Source organism: Sciurus carolinensis, chromosome 4, assembly GCF_902686445.1.
Source record: "Sciurus carolinensis chromosome 4, mSciCar1.2, whole genome shotgun sequence".
NCBI lineage: Eukaryota > Metazoa > Chordata > Mammalia > Rodentia > Sciuridae > Sciurus > Sciurus carolinensis.
Window position 1 is genome coordinate 100592544 of NC_062216.1, and position 20254 is coordinate 100612797.

At 30.8% G+C, this 20254-nt stretch overlaps 1 protein-coding gene across 1 annotated transcript in view; it reads right to left on the reverse strand.

Annotated features, from left to right (window-relative positions):
- The window catches only part of Abcd2 (ATP binding cassette subfamily D member 2), a 48282-nt gene that overhangs the window by 21859 nt on the left and 6169 nt on the right, over positions 1-20254 (reverse strand). The window contains exons 3-6 of the mRNA XM_047551821.1: positions 16858-16979; positions 13742-13910; positions 12896-12990; positions 9341-9486 (exon numbers count right to left, since the gene is read on the reverse strand). Coding sequence (XP_047407777.1) covers positions 9341-9486; positions 12896-12990; positions 13742-13910; positions 16858-16979 — 532 coding nt within the window. The remainder of the gene's footprint in view (positions 1-9340; positions 9487-12895; positions 12991-13741; positions 13911-16857; positions 16980-20254) is intronic.

The following is a 20254-nucleotide window of genomic DNA, read 5'->3' on the forward strand; positions in this document are numbered from 1 at the left end:
ATGATGCTAAAAAAAGAACTGCAAATGTGCCCACATAACTTGCTATTTGATCTATTAAAATATGAGTATGAAAATTGTTAACTTTGAAAATTGACATGAGAATGCTGATGATACTAAAAATGTTTAATAAAATTATATTTAAGACTTGTGAAATACTACTTTATTAGATTTTATTTTCTGTAAATCACTGTTTTATGACAATGTAAAATGGTAAAAATGAAACAATCTATATATATTTAGTGAGGTACAGAGCAACTAAGGACCTTTAATTAGACTTTAATAATACAATGGTTTTAAAATATTATTATAAAGTAACAATTACAACTGAATTATCTGGAATGGCTGTCAAGTTTTAGGATGATACTGAATCAATTTGAAAGCAGAAAGAAATGGGAAACCCTGTTCCAGTATTCATATAATTCGTATGCATATGTTTCTCTTTCAAGTTCAAAGACCTAGAATTTAACATTTTGAGCTAGCTCAAGTTTCTCTTGTCCTACCAAAGTTATACATAATAGATAAGCACCTAAAGTAGCTTTTACTAAACTTTCCTTTTTATACATAGACCTATTCAGATTATCTTCTAAATATTTCAGGCAGATCAATTACCATGTCAGACTGTTACTAGCTTTTTTGTTCTGGCCCATCAGCAAGGGGATCATGGCGCACACCTAGTATAAGCAACCAAGGAAATAATCCAATTGCACATAACATTCATAAAAGAAACACAAATTAGTTTTAATTTACTTGAAGTAAAACTCAGAATCACCTCTATACTTGTAGAAAGATATTGGAATAAACCCATCAGTATCACAATATAATTTATATAATTTTTATTTAAAACTTGAAAACAATTTTTTTCTCTTTGGAGTCTATAATTCTTTCATATGCATTTATATTTAAAACTATTAACTATAATAGTAAAATCATTTGAGATAAAATTCATTTCCCAAGATCTTTTTATAGTTATTACAAATGTCTCAGGATATTTTTATTTATAATTTTCATTATGTTCTCCCTTTTGTGTGTTCACTTTAAATATCTGGTATTTTATGTTTTTCGGTAAATATATTAATATGTGTTAGAGTTTGTACCTTTCTTTATTCAAGACAACGGTAGAAAGAAGAGGAGGGCATTAAGATGTGTTAGAGCTATGTGCTTAGAACCTCTGGAATGATAATCTAAAATGCTAAACACTTCCAAGTTGAGAACAAATAAAACAATTGAAATCCTAAGGGATAAAATGTAACATGAAAGATCTATATGCAGAGAAAAAGAATTTTATAATAATATAAAATTTAATTTGGAACAATATTGATAAAAATTTCACAGGAATTCTAATTTATTTAAGGCATGCAACGTGTTAAATTTAAAAATAATGTATCACTAAGTGCTGCTATGTTGCTATAGCAATAAGAAATTAGCAATCTGAAATTCATTAAAATTTAGCTATTAGTAATTCACATAAATGCACATGTTGGGACCAATAATGTCATCAGATTTTTTTTCATGCATGGCAAGAACAAGATTTTAGTCCTAAGTACTGAAGTTCAATTACTCTGAAATATTTAGTAAAAATAAGAAATATTCCATTGAAAAGAGATATTTACTATTATTGATATTATATCTTTAGGATAAGGAATTATATACCCTCTTAAGATCAGGGAACTTTTTTTTAGAAAATAAAAATTTATTCATGAAGTTACCAAGGAATCGCCAAGTTTTAAAGAACGTGCACTTCTTTAAAGTCAACTCTATGAGTATTTATTATTATATTAGTTTATTCTTCATATACAACCTATAAGAATTGCAATTCCATATGGTTTAAATAACTGACTTGCAAAACAAGGAAAACTTTTGCATAAAAAGTTTTTTCCATCATCATTATTTTTTATAAATTAGCTCATAGAAGAGTTAAATATGAAAAAGTATCTTTAATATTTTTCCAAGGCATAAAAAAACGTAAAAAAAAATCATGTTTACATTTATAGATGACTTCATGCTAAAAGAGACTTTTGAAAACTGAACAGGACTAATTACTACATAGGAAGTACCAAAGCATACAATTTTAATTCATTAAATCATTGTCCAATGATACACAAAATTTACTTTGTTTTAGTCTTTTATCTAGAAAGCAAGAAATAGAAGTAACTTACCTAGAGCAATACTGCTGAGCCTTCTGCGTGGCTTAAATACATTTTAAGTGATAGTCATACCTATCATAAAGAGCATTATGCAACATATCATGTGCAAACAATAAAATAATCACAATTATAATTACTAAAAACAATAAAATAACCATAATTAGTATAAGATGCCAGACTCATTGGACAGTAGGAAAAAAATCTGGAAGATATTCATTCATTCATCAGAAATTTACCACATAGTTATAATAAGTTTACTACAATACCACTCATGCTACACAGTGTACAATAGCTTTTCTGTCCTTCCATCAGTAAAGTAGGCAAGTTAGGTCCTCTAACTTCCTTCCTGATTCTACATGCTACAAGTACTTTAATACTTATCACCTGATTTTATATGTGGGTTAAATAATGTTGTTACAGAACATACAGACATGTGGATGCTCTTTCTAGCTTATATTCTATAAAGATTTGCTTGAAAATGATTCAACATGGGCGAAGTCTATTCCAATACAACTCCTGCTCCCCAAGCTCACATTTTGTGTACATTGAGAGGAGCAGGACCAACGTATATGTGACCTATTGGTTATGGAGCTCTGTTAAGGAGGACTGACTTAAGCCACATCATGTTCTTTTTTTGCAGTGGTCCTCACAGCTGCACCCTCCACTTAGGCAATGGCTTGCTGAGTCTGCTTCTTACTTGAAAAAACATGCTCCTTGTTCTTAAGAGATGCTCCTTACCTGTGTTTTGGCATCTAGAGATTCATTAAGAATTAAAAGTTTCAAAAGCTTGAGACCCAGAGGAAAACACTGATCAAAATATTTAAACTAGCCTCCCCCCATAGTCTTTCTTAGGTCCTTTTCTATACTACATCCTTATATTAATTTTTAAAGAAGGCAAAAAAAGAAGAAAAACAAAGATCTTATTGAAAATACTTTAACAATATCCTTTCTGTCCTTCCATTGAGAAAGGAGGCAAGTTAAGTCCTTTTACCTCCTTCCTGATTCCATGTGCTACTGGTCTTTTAATAGTCATTGTCTGATTTTACATATGTGGATTAAACAATGTTGTTATAGAACAAGAACTTCAGAGGAAATCCTGGATTTGGAAGGCTACCATTCACATAGGAATAATTCAAAGGAAGTTCAAAATCTTATATATCTACAAAATTTATTTGGTACATGCTGATTATCACGTCGTAAAGTACAGGTATGCCAATGTTGGTGTTTCTGGCATTCATTTAAATGTTCTGCCCGTTGTGCTGCACTTCCTGAAGCAAAATTTGGTCTTTACTCTGTGGCATGAAATGCTCTTTTTTTGTTGCCATCAAGGGTAAAAAATGATTATGTCATAATGTACTGTGAAACTAAGACATGCTTGCTTCAGATCTCTGCAAGAATTTTGACTTAAAATTAAAGGAACATTTTTGAGAAATTATTAAAAATGTTTAGAGAAATGAGTTTTAGAAAAGTAGGACAGAATAGGGAACACAATCTAATTTGAAAGTGAAATCAACATAGTTTAATTTAAAGAAGTTTCACTTTATATAAGAATATAGCTTCCGTCCCATTAACGTATATGAATGATAGCTTGGTACCTCTGCTACACTTTATGTTAAAATTAGTTTGCGTTGTCTCTACCCCCAGAATTATAAGAACCTCTGCCTTCAAACAATAGCTTGATGTTAGTATAGATTCAAGACATCAAGCAAATAGCCTTAGCAGGTAATACTTGCTTGCAATGTCAGTTACAAGAGCAATGATTTTTCAGAGATTTCTCTGCTGTTGTTAGCAATAACCAAGACAAAGTGACTTGAGAGTTAAACACACCTGAATTCAAATGCTAGCTCCAACACTGATCTGTTGGATGACTTCAATCTAAGTTTTCTTCTCTATAAAATAGAGATACTAACATCTACCTTATAGGTTGCCATAAAGAAAATGAGAAACTTATGTAATATGTGTATAACAGTGACTAACACACATAAATTGTTTATTACAGTATAAGTTAAGAACAAAAGTAAAACCAGAGAGGTTCAGTCCTTGTTCAAGATGCCCTCAGGGGACTAGGGCTGTAGCTCAGTGACAGAGTGATTGCCTAGCATGTGTGAGGCACTGGGTTTGAACCTTAATACCACATAAAAATAAATGAATACAACAAAGGTATTCTGTCCATCTACAACTAAAAAATTAAAATAAAAGAATATTTCATCATTCTACAGAACATTGGAGCAATGCTCGAAGCTTTAAATATTATGATTATTTGAAAAATATTTAAGGTTAAACCCAGCAGGAGGATTTTTCCATTTTAGGAAGATGTTTTATTATGATAATTTTATTAACCTGAAAATGAGAGTCAGTGAATACAGAGAGTGTATCTAAAGACTTGGCAATTCAAACCCTAACTCTGAACTGCTATGTAACTGTATGTCTCTGAACTTCAATTTAAACACAACACTTTATTTAGTATGACTTATGCAGAACATAATCGATATTATTATTTATGCATAAGAAGTCAGAAACAAAGTTATCTATATTTAATTTCCCATACAATTCAATTAATAATGTTACCATCCCTGCTTATGATCAAATTTAATGTTTTATGTTGTATTTAATTTTAAAATGTGATTCAGAAAAACTTTACTTGTAAAGCAGTATTTATATTTAACCTGGGAGATTAAGCAACATGGTATTTGAATACATGACCCTGTAAATGATGTAGTAAGCAAACACTGAACAGGTAAATGAAATGTTATTTATAATTTTAGAATATCTCTTGACATAAAGGGAAAAAAAATTATGGTATAGAAAAAAGTCACTGTCATCTTTCACTATGTTTTTCAAGAAGCATTGACATCTATAAAATTTAGCATGTATAACTGTGTCATTTACTTATAAAGGCTTCTCATGTGGAGACTAGGGAAAGGATAAACACTTAAAAGCACTAGGAGACCTTAAAATGTAAATCAAAGAGTTTCAGCTAGAAGGAGCATTTTAATAATGCTTAAGGACCTTGAGGACAGACATTGTTATTTCTGATAAATACAGATGACATATTATTAGTGAAGATGAGTCTAATAAATTTTTTCTTTCCTTGGCTCGATGTGTCAGGGGGAGGGTGGGATACAATAGTTTTGCTTAAAAGTGTCCAAACAACAGAAACCAAACTCTTATACTTCTTTGAATCTGTGGCATTCCTGACCTACTTAGACATTGGAAAAAACTGAGGCAATTCATAACAACCTTTAGAATCCTAATTAACTTTTGAAACCTAGGTCAATGACATACTTTTGTTTTGCTTTTCCTTGTTTGAACATCCATAGCATTCCTTGCCTTTATTGAGCTACTATCCTGACTGTCATTGCAGCATGTCACATCCCTTGCATGTTTTTGTTTGTAGCCCCTTGAGTTGTGAGCACCACAGCAAAAGAAACTCCCAGTCATCATCTATCCTCCATGGTATCTTATAACAGGGCTTTAGTAAAACTGGAGTGTGTGATTACAATTTATAACAATTTCCCTATGACATGAAGTACAATAACCCAGTCATGTCCCCCCAACATGTTTTTTTTTTCTTTTTATCTTTTTAAAAAATTTTTGGTCAGTGCTGTGGATGTAGCTTAGTGCTAGAGCATGTGCTCAGTGTGCATAAGGCCCTAGATTCAATCCCCAGAACACAATCCCCCCAAAAAGTTTGGTCAATTGAAATCAGTCTTTATAACACAATCTTTCATTCTCTTTACTAACATTTTACTTCTCAGACTCCAAAGTTATGGATGGAGAGAAATTTGTAAAAGTCACCCTTTCATACAGATTGTGGGAAGACTTAATCTATTTCAGATCTTGTTGTACTAAGTATTTGGACATAGAGTTTTGAGTAGTAGTAACATCATGTTTAAAATTTCTGTCTCAAGATATTTCTGCCAAGCAAGTGTAGTGAAAGCAGGAGCATTGGGAATAGAATTCCATGGTGGGTGGGTGCCCAACTGGAGACTGTTGCTGAGGAGAGAGACAGTAGATGTGTATACTTAGTCCTCTGGAGAATTAAAAAAAAAGAAGTAGTAAAAAGGAAGGCAAGATTTTGCTACATTTGGACAGTAAACACCAATTTTCATGTGATTTTCTTCCTTCCCTTCTTTTCCTTTCTCTCTCTCAGTCTATCTAGTCTACCCCTCTGATTCCATAAAGCATTTCCCTTTCTCATTTTGGTTACCATTAGCATATTATAATATTTTGTTAGCAGGTGAACTAAATAAAAACAAAAAGGTTTGACTTTTGGGGATTTAGTAGCTAAAAACAGAAGACACTAGGGATGAGTTTCTGAAGAACCACAAATTAGTGGATTAGTGAAAGCAAGAGTAGGGGACCACAATCTATCTTTAGGGACTTGAGAGGACAAAGAAACAGAACCAAGAATTCACAGAAGAATTTAGGATCTGTATCCAAGTGAAAGACATTTCCTCTTGGTCAGAATAGTTAAGACAGTAGAGAGCAATGTATTTCAATCATCAGGTTAAGGAGTACATACAGGCACATTATTCAGGAAATTCAGTCTCCAATACACAAATTGCCAAATAATTTTTAATCTTAACAGAGCCATTTTACCACACATCATTCCATAGATTTCGAGTGGCTAATCTAAATCTAAATGAAATATTTCTAAAACTTATCAAATGCTCCAGTAGTGACAGCCCATCAATAATGCATTCGGGATGAAGGGAAACTGTTTGAAACTAGTTTATGTAGAAAGACATTTTATTTGTATACTTGAACTAAGGGTCAAATTTTCTGTTATCTGGTTCTCATTATTAACACTGCTGAGTATTAAAAGGGATTAGCTAGGAAAACATTGAGGTGATTTCATAATTGCCTAGAAATTCAAAATTTCCAGCTTATAAACTGAATCATAGTAGCATTCATTGTGAAGATTTGGTTACAAAGTAAGAAGTTTAATATGACTAATTGGAAATATTTTTTTCTCAGTAGTTCACTTTTTTCTTTAGTATATTACATATTATTAGAAATCTACTTTCAAGAACCTATCCCATTTTTCCCAATGGAAGTAATAGAGTTTTGTATTTAACCAGTGCATAGATCTATCAGTTACCAAAAAGTGTCTCTGTTACCAAAAGTGAATACAGGTTGGTTACTGAAAAGGTCTGTTTTATCACTTGTGAAGTTCATACTCAATTCAATTCTACATCAATTTTCATTTTTTTCTGCCAAACTGGTTTTTAACATATATTCTATTGCTACGGATTGATGCAAAAAATTAGACTATAAAATTCATAAATAAGAATAGCTGAAGAAATTAAAAGTTACTTACTGAAAATATTTTATAATAGGTTGTTAGCAACTTTCTTTTAAGTGATAAAATCATATATAATTTTCAAATTTACTTGAAAAAATCAGCATCTTTTGGAATATGAAATGAATACTACATTTAGACTCAGTTTAAATATACATTTAATAACTTTTGCATGGAAAATGGTTCAATAAAATTTGAAACATTATACATTTTCATGCTTTTGGAAGGTATATAATGAAGGTAAAATGACTTTAGTAATTTAAAAACATTTTAGCATTAAAAATAGACTTCTTGTTTTTCTTTTCGTTTTTCTCTTTAACTAGGTTGTAGTTGACCTTTTTGCTTAGGCAATGATAAATTTCATAACTAAAAAAATTTTCCCAGTGATTTATGTTTGTTGCAAAATAGCATAGTTGTTTCTCTCTGCAGTCAAAGATGAATTTATTCACTATTTGGAAACATATTATTCAGGTCCAAGTTGTGTCAAAGAACTGTAACTTTCATATTCATTTATGTCTTTGCATTTACATTAAGAGAATAGAATTCTATGATATAATAGTATATTTTCCTCATGATTCTATGTATAATACCCTAAATTTAAAAAAATAAGTCTACTTAATACATTAATGTCTGAAACTCAGATTTTCAGCCGTACAATTTAACCTCCAGAATCAGAAGTTTTCCCAAAGAACTTTAAAGCACGGAAAGAAAGAAATGATTTTTGTTTCACAAGATGTTATTTATTTTTAGTTAAAATACAACTATACACTGCTCACTTGCAACATTTTCAGTCGATTCAGTTCTTCATCTTCCCACTCCACATATCTTCCTATTATTACCTACTACCACTACAGGTCTTCCTTGAAAGAAAAAAAATAAATCCACAAAACCTGATCTCTCTAACTGCTATATATGGTCTAAAAATTAGACAGGTGGGTAGGTTGGTGACTGTACTTTCCAACAAAGGAAAAGGGGCCAAAGAGACACATGATAGTGCTATACTCAATGCAATGTTGATATTTGCGCTAGTACTATCCTTCCACCCTCTGTACTCTATTGGGTTTCACAGAATCAACCTATGGTTCAGTGGGAATATGGTTTGTGATGTCTACTTAACCCACAGTGATATCACATGGGGAAATTACTGGAGCAGATGAGCATGAGGAGTTTGTTTTCTTCAAACCTCATTTTCTCTTATCCACAATAAATATTCCAAATTCTTAAGCATGTAGCTCTGTGTTTAGACACTTCTAAATTATCACAGGGAAAATGACTTAAAACTTCAGAAGAAACAATTCTTTTTCCATGCTCAATTAAACTCATTCTGAAAATGATGAAGGCAGTTAAAATGATTAATCTATCATAATACAAACTATTTTACAGAGGTTCTTAAACATAAACAAATAATTTTAGAATATATGAATATCTACAGCTTGATGGGGAGTACTCTATATTATTCAAGTAGAATATTTTCTGTAAGGAGAAAATCTCATATCTAAGGCAATCTATTCTTTGGAACGGTTTGCTATTCTTTGAGATTAACATCTGAAGCTTGGGCTGGGGAGATAGCTCAGTTGGTAGAGTGCTCACCTCATAAGCACAAGGCCCTAGGTTCAATCCCCAGCGCCGCAAAAAAAAAAAAAAGAAATCTGAAGTTTTTGAGTATTCATTACATCTAGTCATATGTGAAAATGAAAAGAAATGGTATTATTCTGGAAACTATGATAATTAAAGCAGTAACAAAACTTTTTGGAATTATTAAATTCTTTTTCCTTAATGGTTTCTTTCAATGAAAGTATCCTTAATGATGTGTAAACTAAAGAGCCTGAGGAAACAAGATAATTCAAGAACAAAAGGAAATTGTTTCTTGTGATATTAAAAAATAACTTACCTCTGTGGAATATAGAACATATGTTGAGGAGGTGGTTTATAAAGGACTCCTTCATATACAGGCCAGAGCCCACTTAAAATTCTGAAGAGAGAACTTTTCCCACAACCATTGGGACCAGTTATCAAAAGATGCATTCCTTCTTGTACCTAAAGTTTAGAGATAAAATTACAAACTGCAATATTTAAAAATGATTTCATTTGGCAGCATTTAAAAATGATTTAATTTTTTAAAAAATCATTGAATCACAAAATAACCTTGGATGGGCAAGAAATCAAAGAAAAATTTACGAGGGATGAGAAGAGCAAGTTTGGCATTGAATGTTTTCTGAAGCTAAAAGCATCATAAAATAATTTAATTACAAAGAAAATGGCTCTTCTTGGAATGAGCACTGGCTTTCCAATATTTTAATTGGTAATTAAAATATCAATTAACATACATACATGTAATTATCACATACATACATGTAGAGGAATACAATCATATGAGAAATAAGGTAAATCATGTAATTTAAATAAATTAAGTTTCATCTTATTTATATTAATGTGTGATTAAAATTAAGCTAAATTTAAGTATAGCTGAGCATCCCTAGCTATAAAGAAGTTATCTGAAGAGGCAGCTGCATTGCTTAATTTTGTACTTCAGCAGTCTGAAATGCTACAGAGATCACAAAAGCCCATAATCAGAGAGAGAGAAGATGACTCTAATTCTGCTTTATTCACAGACTTGGAAAATATGTTCACCAAACAAGAAGGGAGGAAAGTAAGAGAACTGTAATTTGGTCTTATATCTAAGGATGAATTAAAGCATATATAGTTGGTCCTCTATGTTCGCAGGTTCCACTTCTAAGGATTGAACCACTGTGGACTGAAAATATTTAAGGAAAAGAAATTGCATCTGTATTGAATGTGTACCTATTTTTTTTCTGCACACCATTTTATGTAAAGGACTTGAGCATTACCAGATTTTGGTATCTTCAAGAGGTCCTAGAACCCATCCCTGGAGAATACTGAAGGACAAATGCATGTAAATATATTCATCCTCTTTACATATATTAATATTCCATACAAAGTATTAATAAAATAAAACCTATTTACCCATTATCTCTTTGATGCTTTCCTTTACTTCTTATGTTATTTATGATTTAAATTTATACAGTAACACATCATGAGTTCCCATTCCATTCAACAGAATGAATGGAGGTGTTGTTTTACCATGGTATTTAAAGGGTATTGTAAAAAACAAGGAATAGGAGGAATACCACTTAAAATTTTGATTTAATTCTCGTAATAACACATTATGTTTTATAATCAACTATACAAAAGAATACAATATGAAGGTATGAGAAGCAGAAATCTACAAACTGTCTACAGATGTAGCTTTGTATCCAATGGATACAAATATTCAACTATCAATGATGTAGAATACATGATACTGAAAACTCAAAGATGAAAGAGCAATATATTGCTAGCATCCCAAGAAAATCCTGCAAAGAACTTGGAAAAAATAATTGTATATATATTTTTGCATTATTTTACTAGAGAAGATTAATGAACTTTAATTTTGTGGGAGCATAAATACTTTCCAAATAATTTTTTAAGGCATATGCCATGGTGAGAAGCATGTCAAAAAATATTTTAATAGGGTCTTTTCCTATTTTCTCTTTGGGACTCTCAGAAAATTAATACTTTTCGTTTGAGTGGTAATTGAAGACTTTTTACATTAAGATTAATATTATGAGGTTTGGCTTGTGGTTCTGTGGTAGAGCGTTTGCCTAGTATGTGTGAGGCACTGGGTTCAATCCTCAGCACCACATAAATAAATAAAGTAAATCTACTGTGTCTACCTACAGCTAAAATATTTTTAAAAGATTAATATTTTCTAGTGCAAGTTCTCTTATGCTTAGTTAACAATGAATGTGAGGCAAAAAGTCTCGCGCTGAATTTTCTGCTATTTTTAATTTTGAAAGTCAATAAAAGGATGAAAAATTATTTCCTTTAGAAACCTGTTTACTTTTCAACCCATGCAAAAGAAACAGAAATTTCTATCATATTTTTAGGGTCCCAAGAATTTAAATATAAATCTCTAATCAGAAATAATTACCAAAATACATACTATAATAATTGAATCTTTGTAGGAATATAAAATTTATAAGATTCTCCCTCTAGGTTAAGTAATTTTAGTTCATTTTATAAAAGAAATTGAGTTCTGTCTGGGTGCAGCAGGGCAATGCCTGCAATCCCAGCAACTTGGGAGGCTGAGGCAGGAGGATCACAGTTTCAAGACCAGCCTCAGCAATTTAGGAAGACCCTCCGCAACTTACCAATTCTGTCTCAAAACAAAAAATAGAAAGAACTTAGTATGTTCTTAAGTACAAAATAACAACAAAACTGAGCTCTGAATTTTTCCACAGAATGTGGTGGTTCCATATTAATATAGTTAGTAGGTGGAAGAATTTAAGGCTCTAACTCTATTTTTATTTGATAAATAGAGCAACAAAAAATGATATTATAATACCTACCTTTTCAAAAGAAAAAAAAACTATACAAAAGCCACAAATGATGAATTTCTAAACTATTAATAGAGCACTAATCATTCTGTATATAACATGAGTAAGAGGTACTCATGTTAGAAACCAATAATAAAATCACTTCACACGTCTACAATGGAAAAATAAAAGCTGACCAAATTATAATTAAAACATAATTTCTCTTATATATATTAACTTAGGATTTTCCCTGTTCAGTGAATCTCATCTTCTTTCAACTTCCAGCAACCTTCTCGTTTGCAAATATATTTTTGATAATTAAACCTAGACTAAGGTCCAGTCTAAAATCATTAGCACATGTATTATCATGTTTGTAATTTGATTACCAAGTCCAGTCATGTCTTTGAACTAGGCTCAACAAGTTGCATTACAGTCACTGAATTCCAAAATGTATGTTTGAATTTTAGAAAGCTTTAAAGGAGGATCTCAGGTTTCTTAAATACTTTCACATCTCAATTTTTGTAGTTGAGACATGGGATATTAAATAATTATTCTCAATAGAATTAAAAACTAAATCTGAATCTGTGAATCTTCTGACTATTTTTTGCTAATAGTAGATGTGATTATTTAAAGTAGAATGTAAAGTTACAAAATGTGTATTAGTAAACTTGCTAATGAAATCTATCCTCACTTTTTAGGAAGTATGTTACAGTATAGTCTTATATTTTTAAGTAATTTCTGTAAAGAAAAAAAATTAAAATTTATTTTAATCTCAGATAGTAATTTCTGGGGAAATTTTCTGTTGTTCCTCAAAGTTACCTTGTACAGGCTTTCAGTGCACTGTGATTTTGATTTTTAAACCTGATAATAGAGCAGTAGAAATCATATCTCTTTTCTCCCGCTTTCTGAGGAAGTAACTGCTTCTGTAATTGAGCCACTGTGCATACCTTTCTTGATTTCCCCTCCTTTCCATATGCTCCTCCAAGTATTTAACATAAGGTATATGAATTCTGAGTTGTTTTGTATTAGTGTGATGGCAACAATCAGAAGATTCTTGAATATCATCTTACTTTGAAGTTTAGCCTGGAAGCCACCACTTCTCCCGCCGGTGTAATTATGGGAACATTTTCACAAATAATTCCATGATCCACATCAATAACTTTTCCTATAATTAAGGAACAGTTTTAGTTGTAAAAGCTATCACATGTTACTGCTTATTAAATAAGTTAAATTATAATGCAAAACTGATAAACTTATAAAGATAATTCATAGTAATAAATTACAGGAAAAAATACAAAAATCAAGCAAAGTTTAATTTAAATCTGTATATTTTTATATGTCTTTTTAGAAAATCATTCTGAGAAACTATTAATATCAATAATCTATTATTGATATATTATGATAGTACAGCTAAACTTAATCTGTTATAACCCTGTCATAGATTTTATAACTACTCTGTTTCCCTAAATTAACCTTTCCTACAGAAAAATCACAGGGCAGAAGAAAAGGAACTAAGAATTTAAGAATTGAAATAATATATTTTAATACATGATAATGAAACAAGTTTAAAAACATAGGATGAAAAATGAAAAATGATATGACATTAGCCCTAATTCTACTTGTTAGTTAAATTTTTAAAGCAAACAGTTCTGCCATATGTTCTGTTTCCAAATATAATTCTGGAAATCTTTTTCTAAGTAAAAGTAGCACAACATTGTTTTCTTTCATGACAATGTTAGTCACTAACTCTCAAGTTGCACTACTAATTTTAGAGATATCTGTTTAAATAGTGTTGATTATTTTAATGTTAGTTCCTTTTAACTATTAAAAACTAACTTCTGAAAAAAAACCTTTGACTCTAATGATAATATAACATTTAAATATAGGGAAACTATCAAAACACTTGAGTTTAATACCTTTGATTGCCAATGTGTCAGTTAGGGGTAATTCCATGTTAGCTCCATTCTTGCTATGGTTTTCAGGCTCTTGAATGACAGCAGTTCTTTTATAAATGCCCCTTTTTACTTCATCGAAGACCCAAAACATATTGTACACTCGAGTAGTATAGCCTGCTAATTCCGTTATCTACAATCAATAGAGAGACGTAAAACAGAATTAATATACCCAAAATGGACTCTTAAATAAATATGTAATCATATAAGTTTCTACATTTATTATTAAGGATTCTATACTAAGATATTTGAAGAAATAGACAGTACATCTGATAACTACAACAAATGACAGTAAAAAGTTTACCAAAGTAGCAATATAGCAAGATCTCACTGTCAATTTGACTGGAATTATTAAAGACAAAAATTATTAATTCAAATCAAGGTTCAACATGAAATGTGAAGATTTCAGAATATTGCGAGTCTTACGGATCTTTTAGTAAAATTTCTGATTTGGTCCCGGGTTGTGTAACAAAATTCATTTCCAGAAAATTGGAAATTTTGTAAAAACAATTCAACAAAACTAAGATCCTTTATCTTTGGTGTCTTTTTTTCTATTTAAAATAGGAGGTTTTAAATAGAAGATAAGTACTTTTTCATTATAAAATGAATGCTTTTTATTCAAAATTGATTGCTAAAATTCCTTTTTGGGCAGAGAAATATCTGTGCTAGAGCATACCAGTTTTGAAAGTGACCTTGTTGCAAAGCTTTCAATCCTGAAAAGGACAAATCCCACAATCCAGATTCTTTTCAAGCTAAACATGACTTATATGCCCAAGGGAAAAAAATAAATATCATCACATTTTTCTAGGTAAGATTTTAAGATAAAATGAGATAAATTGCTGCTTTAATTCCACAAAGCTTAACAGAAAGGTTCCTTGCTCCTATATTCTGCCAGCTGTCCAATCTGGGTTATCTGAAATGTGACTCGTCTCCTATGCAGACCATTTTTCTCAATGAAAATGAAAACACAGAAACTAGGTAATTAATCCCAATAAGCAAAGCATGTCACTAATAAATGCAGTCTGTAAAAAATAAAAAAATAAAAAATGATTAAAAAAAGGTTTGTTAAACAATAGCTTGTGAAATAATACAACAATGCTGACATTTGATTAAGATTTTTGTATGTGTAAAACTTAAGCTATAAATGAGTGAGTTATAAACCTTTTATTGGGTGAGAAGTTTATAATTACATCAGCATTTCATTTCTGTATATTAATGTTATAATTATTTAAAAAGCAATTTCTAAAATGTTATCTAGAAGAAACTGTTGAATTCCAAAGTGGAGAATTACAAAGCTAAAGATTTACGAAATATGGACTCAAAAGAAACCCCGGCAAACGTAGATATTTGCATAAAAAAACCATAAAATCAAAATCAAAAGGTAATTCAAAAAGGGCTGAAGGTTAGTACACTGGAATGGAAGGTATAATTGGGCAGGGAGTGCCTGGAAAAAAATAAGAATGTACCTGTGTTGAAATTACTCTGGGATTCCAAACAAGGGATTTGTCTTACAACTCTGTCTGTATAAAGGAACCTTGGTTGCTCTGGAGCTAGCAGAGAAGGCATGGTGATTTTATGTGCTGTCACAGCAGATATGATTTTTTAAGAAGTAGAAATTCTATGATTCAAAGTAAATGCAGGCAAAGAAGAGCAAAATGCAGTCATTTGTTGAGTTGGAGATAATCTAGAAAGGCTAAATGATGTCTTTTTGTGATTTAAATAGTAGTGTATTTTAATGTGGCATGAACAATATTTTTATTCACCACTTAATGTTAAGTATTTTGTTACTTAATATTAAAGTGAAATACATTAAAAATCTATCCCCAAAACTAAGTCTCTATAATATTAAAATTACTATTTGAATTCGTTTAAAAATTGAGCTCTTTGGAGATGTATTGCTGAACCATTACTTTTACTTAAAAAAATTAGTTCCAAAATTTGTAAATCTACTATATAGCGTATCCATGGCAAATTTAGTAGGCAGCTAAACTCATAATGATACTTTAACAATATATAGTGATATGAAAGCCATAAGGAATATCTGAATTTAATGAAGTAACTTTAATCTTAACTCTGTGATACCTGCAGGTTCTTTTACCATTCTTTCAACAAATATTTATTAACCACATATAATATCCCAAGCACCAAAATGGATATTAGGAATGTAAAGATGAGTCAGACAGTCCCTCCTTTCAAGGAACTAAAGATCTGGTTCAGGAGAAAGACAATGATAATGTAGTCAAGCACCAGTCATGCGGAGGTAAAGACAGAGAAGGAAGCCCAAACTCTGCAGGGAAGGCAGAAAGAAAAGGTGGAATCCCAGGAAGGTTTTAAATGTGACTGATGAAAGTTCATTAACGACGAATGGGTAAAATCTGCAACATGTATAGCGATGTTATGAACTAACATTTATCAGTACTTAAAATGTATTTTCTTAAATATTCTACATGTATTACTCTACAGAAACCTACAAAGTCAGTACTTTAAATATCCCCATTTTACAGAAAAGGAAATAAAGACAGAGCAGAAAAGTTAAAGAATCTGATCAAGGTCACATAATGCATAAATGCTGAAGTAAAAATGTAAATTTTGGCACTCTGGTTCCAGGGTCCGTATCTGAGGGATTTTGTGTGTGTGTGTATGTGTGTGTGTGTGTGTGTGTGTGTGTGTGTGTGTGTGTTGCTGGTGATAGAACCCAGGCAGGGTCTAGTATATGTTAGGCAAGTACTATACTGCTAAGCTACATCTTCAGCACTTTGAGGAATTTTTTTTTTAATTTAAAATCAGATATGTCATATTAGACACAGAAAAGGAGAAGTAACAAAGTAAAGGGTATTAGCAACATCACCCTTGGGAGTTGATGCCTTTTTAAAAAAATTTTATTTTATTTGTTCTAATTAGTTGTACATGAAAGTAGAATGCATTTTGATAAATCATGCCTTTAAATTTGATGATATTGTTAGCAATTTTTGGTAGAGAAAAGATATGTTTCCAAAATACTATGTATACTTGATAATGTACATTTTGCTTGATTTTTATATGCTGTATCTTATTTCAATCAAATTGACAAATTCGAGTACCTCTTTGTATGAAGACATAATTCTTTCAATAGCATCAGCTCCAGAGGCCAATAAATTTCGAGCAGTGGTAAAGGCTTCTGTCCGTTCACTAACCATAGCTTGCTTCTGACCATCCTCTAGATCTAAAATCAAATTATAAAACGATTAAGTTTTTCAAGTAAATGTCTTATTCTATTCCAATTATGGCTAACACAATGATGAATATTCCATTAGTATCACCAAGTTTCTAGAAATGTAATGAAATATTAAAAATATAGTATTTGTACCAGATTTTATTTGAAACATTCTTTTATTTTACCAGTTTTTTAGGAGAGTTAGGACAACTAAATCTATAGAATGTAAGGCTATTTTCATTTATCTTTCTTTCAAACTTTTCCATATCTAAATTTCTTCATTATGACAGCAAGGCAATAAAATACAATTGATCTGTTCAATAAGTATCACTAACTTGAATATAAGCAGAGATTTACAATGTGGTTTCTTTAAAATAAGTGCAAATTAGCTGGCCTTCATAATCTAGACTCTACCTTTCTTATACATCCCTTATCCTATCATTCTGTTGTATGCCAAACATGCCATATTCTTAACCCTCTGATTTTTTCAATAGTGAAATGCTATATCAATTAAAGCACTAAGAGTAGTTTGGCTCATAGAGAATCTGGTTGATTATCTAAAATAATTATGGAACTTGGGCTAAAAGGGGTTTGAATAGTAGCTTTCATTGGCAATTTCTGTTATGAAGAAAAGAACATTTGCATAAATGAACTAGTAGTTGACATGGAATGGTAATTTTTCCATGTTGCTTTGGCAGATTAATGACTATTGGGTTTTATTCATGCTTTTAGTAATAAAATAACAAATAGTTTCCCAGAGATTTTATTTGATTTTTTTACTCTACTGGTTGTTCTTTTGGCAGGTACTGTGAAAGCAGTACCAGTAATATTTTGTCATGCACATAGCAGTCAACTGCCTGACCTCTATGACAAGGTTGGATTCCTTAGTGTCAGAGATAAATCCATGGTCTAAAATACTGACCTACTTTGTATGTTAGGTCAACATATTTTATTTTCCTCACTAACTATTTCATCTAGTTTATGAAAATATCCTCATTTAAGGATTTATATTTAGTTTTATATCTGTTTGTTTTACTACTCCTAAACCCTGAAAGTAATAAGTATTTAAAAGTGGTCATATCTCTGATCTGGCTATTTCACTGATTAGGTAAAAAAAGATTTTAAAGTTAAGGTTATTTAATTAATATAGATCAACACTCCTAGAAATATAAAACAGAGTGAACCCTAATGTAAACTATGGATTTAATTAATAATGTATAAAAATTGGTTCATCAGTTGTAATAAATGTTCCATGTTAATACAAGATATAAATAATAGTGAAAACTACTAACAGGAGAAGGTGTTTTGAGAATTACATACTTTCTGATCAATTTTTATAAACCTAAAACTTTTATTAAAATAAAGCATATTAATTTTTAAAAACATCAAAAATTAACATTTATTCTCCTTACTTCTTTTGACTTAAAGTCTAAGTTTATTTCCAGTTATTTTTATCTTTGCCATCTTGACAAATCTCAATAAAACCTTATGACTCTAATCTACCTCATACCATATATAAACATCAATTCTAAATGAGTTGAAAATCTCAATGTGAAATTAGAAATTTCTAGAAGATAAAATAAAAGAATGTATTATGTTGGGTTACACAAATATTTCTTGAATAGGATATAAAACTACTAACCACAGAGAAAGATATTCATCAATTGGATTAGATTAAAATTATGAACTTCTCTTGGACACTGTTAAAAGAGTGAAAAGGTAAGACATGGAGTGGGAAAAGACATTTGAGATTACGTGTATGTGTTTATGTAAGTATACATATAATATATGTATATTTATACACATCTGATAAAAGACATTACACATTTCATTAGATTGATTTACAAATGAATAAGAAAAAAGAGATAAGCTAAGTTAATAATAAGCTAAAGATTTAGAGTCACTTCTTAAGAAAGGCCAACAAAAAAGAGAAAGTACTTAACTTCAATTGTCTCAGAGAAATGTAAATTAAGAACACAGTGAAATATCACTGTATACTCATGACAACATCTATAATAAAAAAGACTGACAATATCAAACATTGACAAATATGTGGATGAACTAGAATTCTCATAAACTGTGGACTCGTATATAAATTGGAAGAACTTCTTTAGGAAAATGTTTAACAAATCTAGGAAAGCTGAGCACATGTATATCTTGTAATCTATCAGTCCCAGTCCTAGGCAAGTACCAACAGAAATGTATAAATGCACCAAAAAGATATGTACAAAAATGTTCATAGCAGTACTATTATCCTCAAAACTAACATCATCAAAACTGGATACAGTCCAAATGTCTACCAACAATTGAATGGATAAAGTGGTATAGACATAAAATGGTATACTACAAAGCTATGAGAATAAATGATCTAGCTATTCTCAATAATACTAATGAATCTCATAATACAAAATGAAAGATGACAGTCACAAGAGTATATACTTACAATACTATTTATATAAATTTCCAAAACCAGCAAATAAAATCAATGGTGATACTACTGGGAAGGCTAATGAGGCTTTGAGGTGTTGGTATGGTAAGATTCTATTTCTTCTGAGTGATGATGACTTATGTATTCACTTTATGAAAATTTATTGAATGGTACACTAATGATTGTGCCTGTTGATATGTATGTTATACTTTTAAAAAATGATGGCCACTTATGTGCTTAGTTAATTACAGCTAAAAAGTATGTCTTCAATATGTATTGATAATTACTGCTATGGTAATTGTTCAACAGAAGTGGAATTATATCCAAACTGATCCAAAATATAAAATATTTCAGTAATTTGACATCAAAACATGACACAATGTAGCAGGAGCTATGGATATAATCTTGTCAAAGGTCCATTTAGCAGTAAAACCATTACCCATGGTACAGGCAGAGTTTAGTTTCATTCCTGGAAGTAGTATCTTTAGTTGCTACTTCTAATGTTCCACCTCACACTCTCACACCACAAGCATGTGGATAATATTGGCAGAGCAAATAGCTTAGAGGCTCTTTTCCTCACATGACAGGTGTCTATGACAAGGTATGGCAAAAGGAAACTAATGATAAGAAGCTTTTCCTGGTCTTGTCCAGAACTGCTTTTGATATAAAGAGAAGAATGGGCCTACTAATGTTAAAACATAGAGATTATACCTCTGAGGTGACTATTCACATAATTTATCTTTCTCTTAGTACAAAGAAAAGAGAGACAATGTCTTTTTAAAATAATGGAATAGAACCTTTACATAATTAACTACTTCATTGTCTCTTTTTCAACCTTTGGATCTCACAATTACTT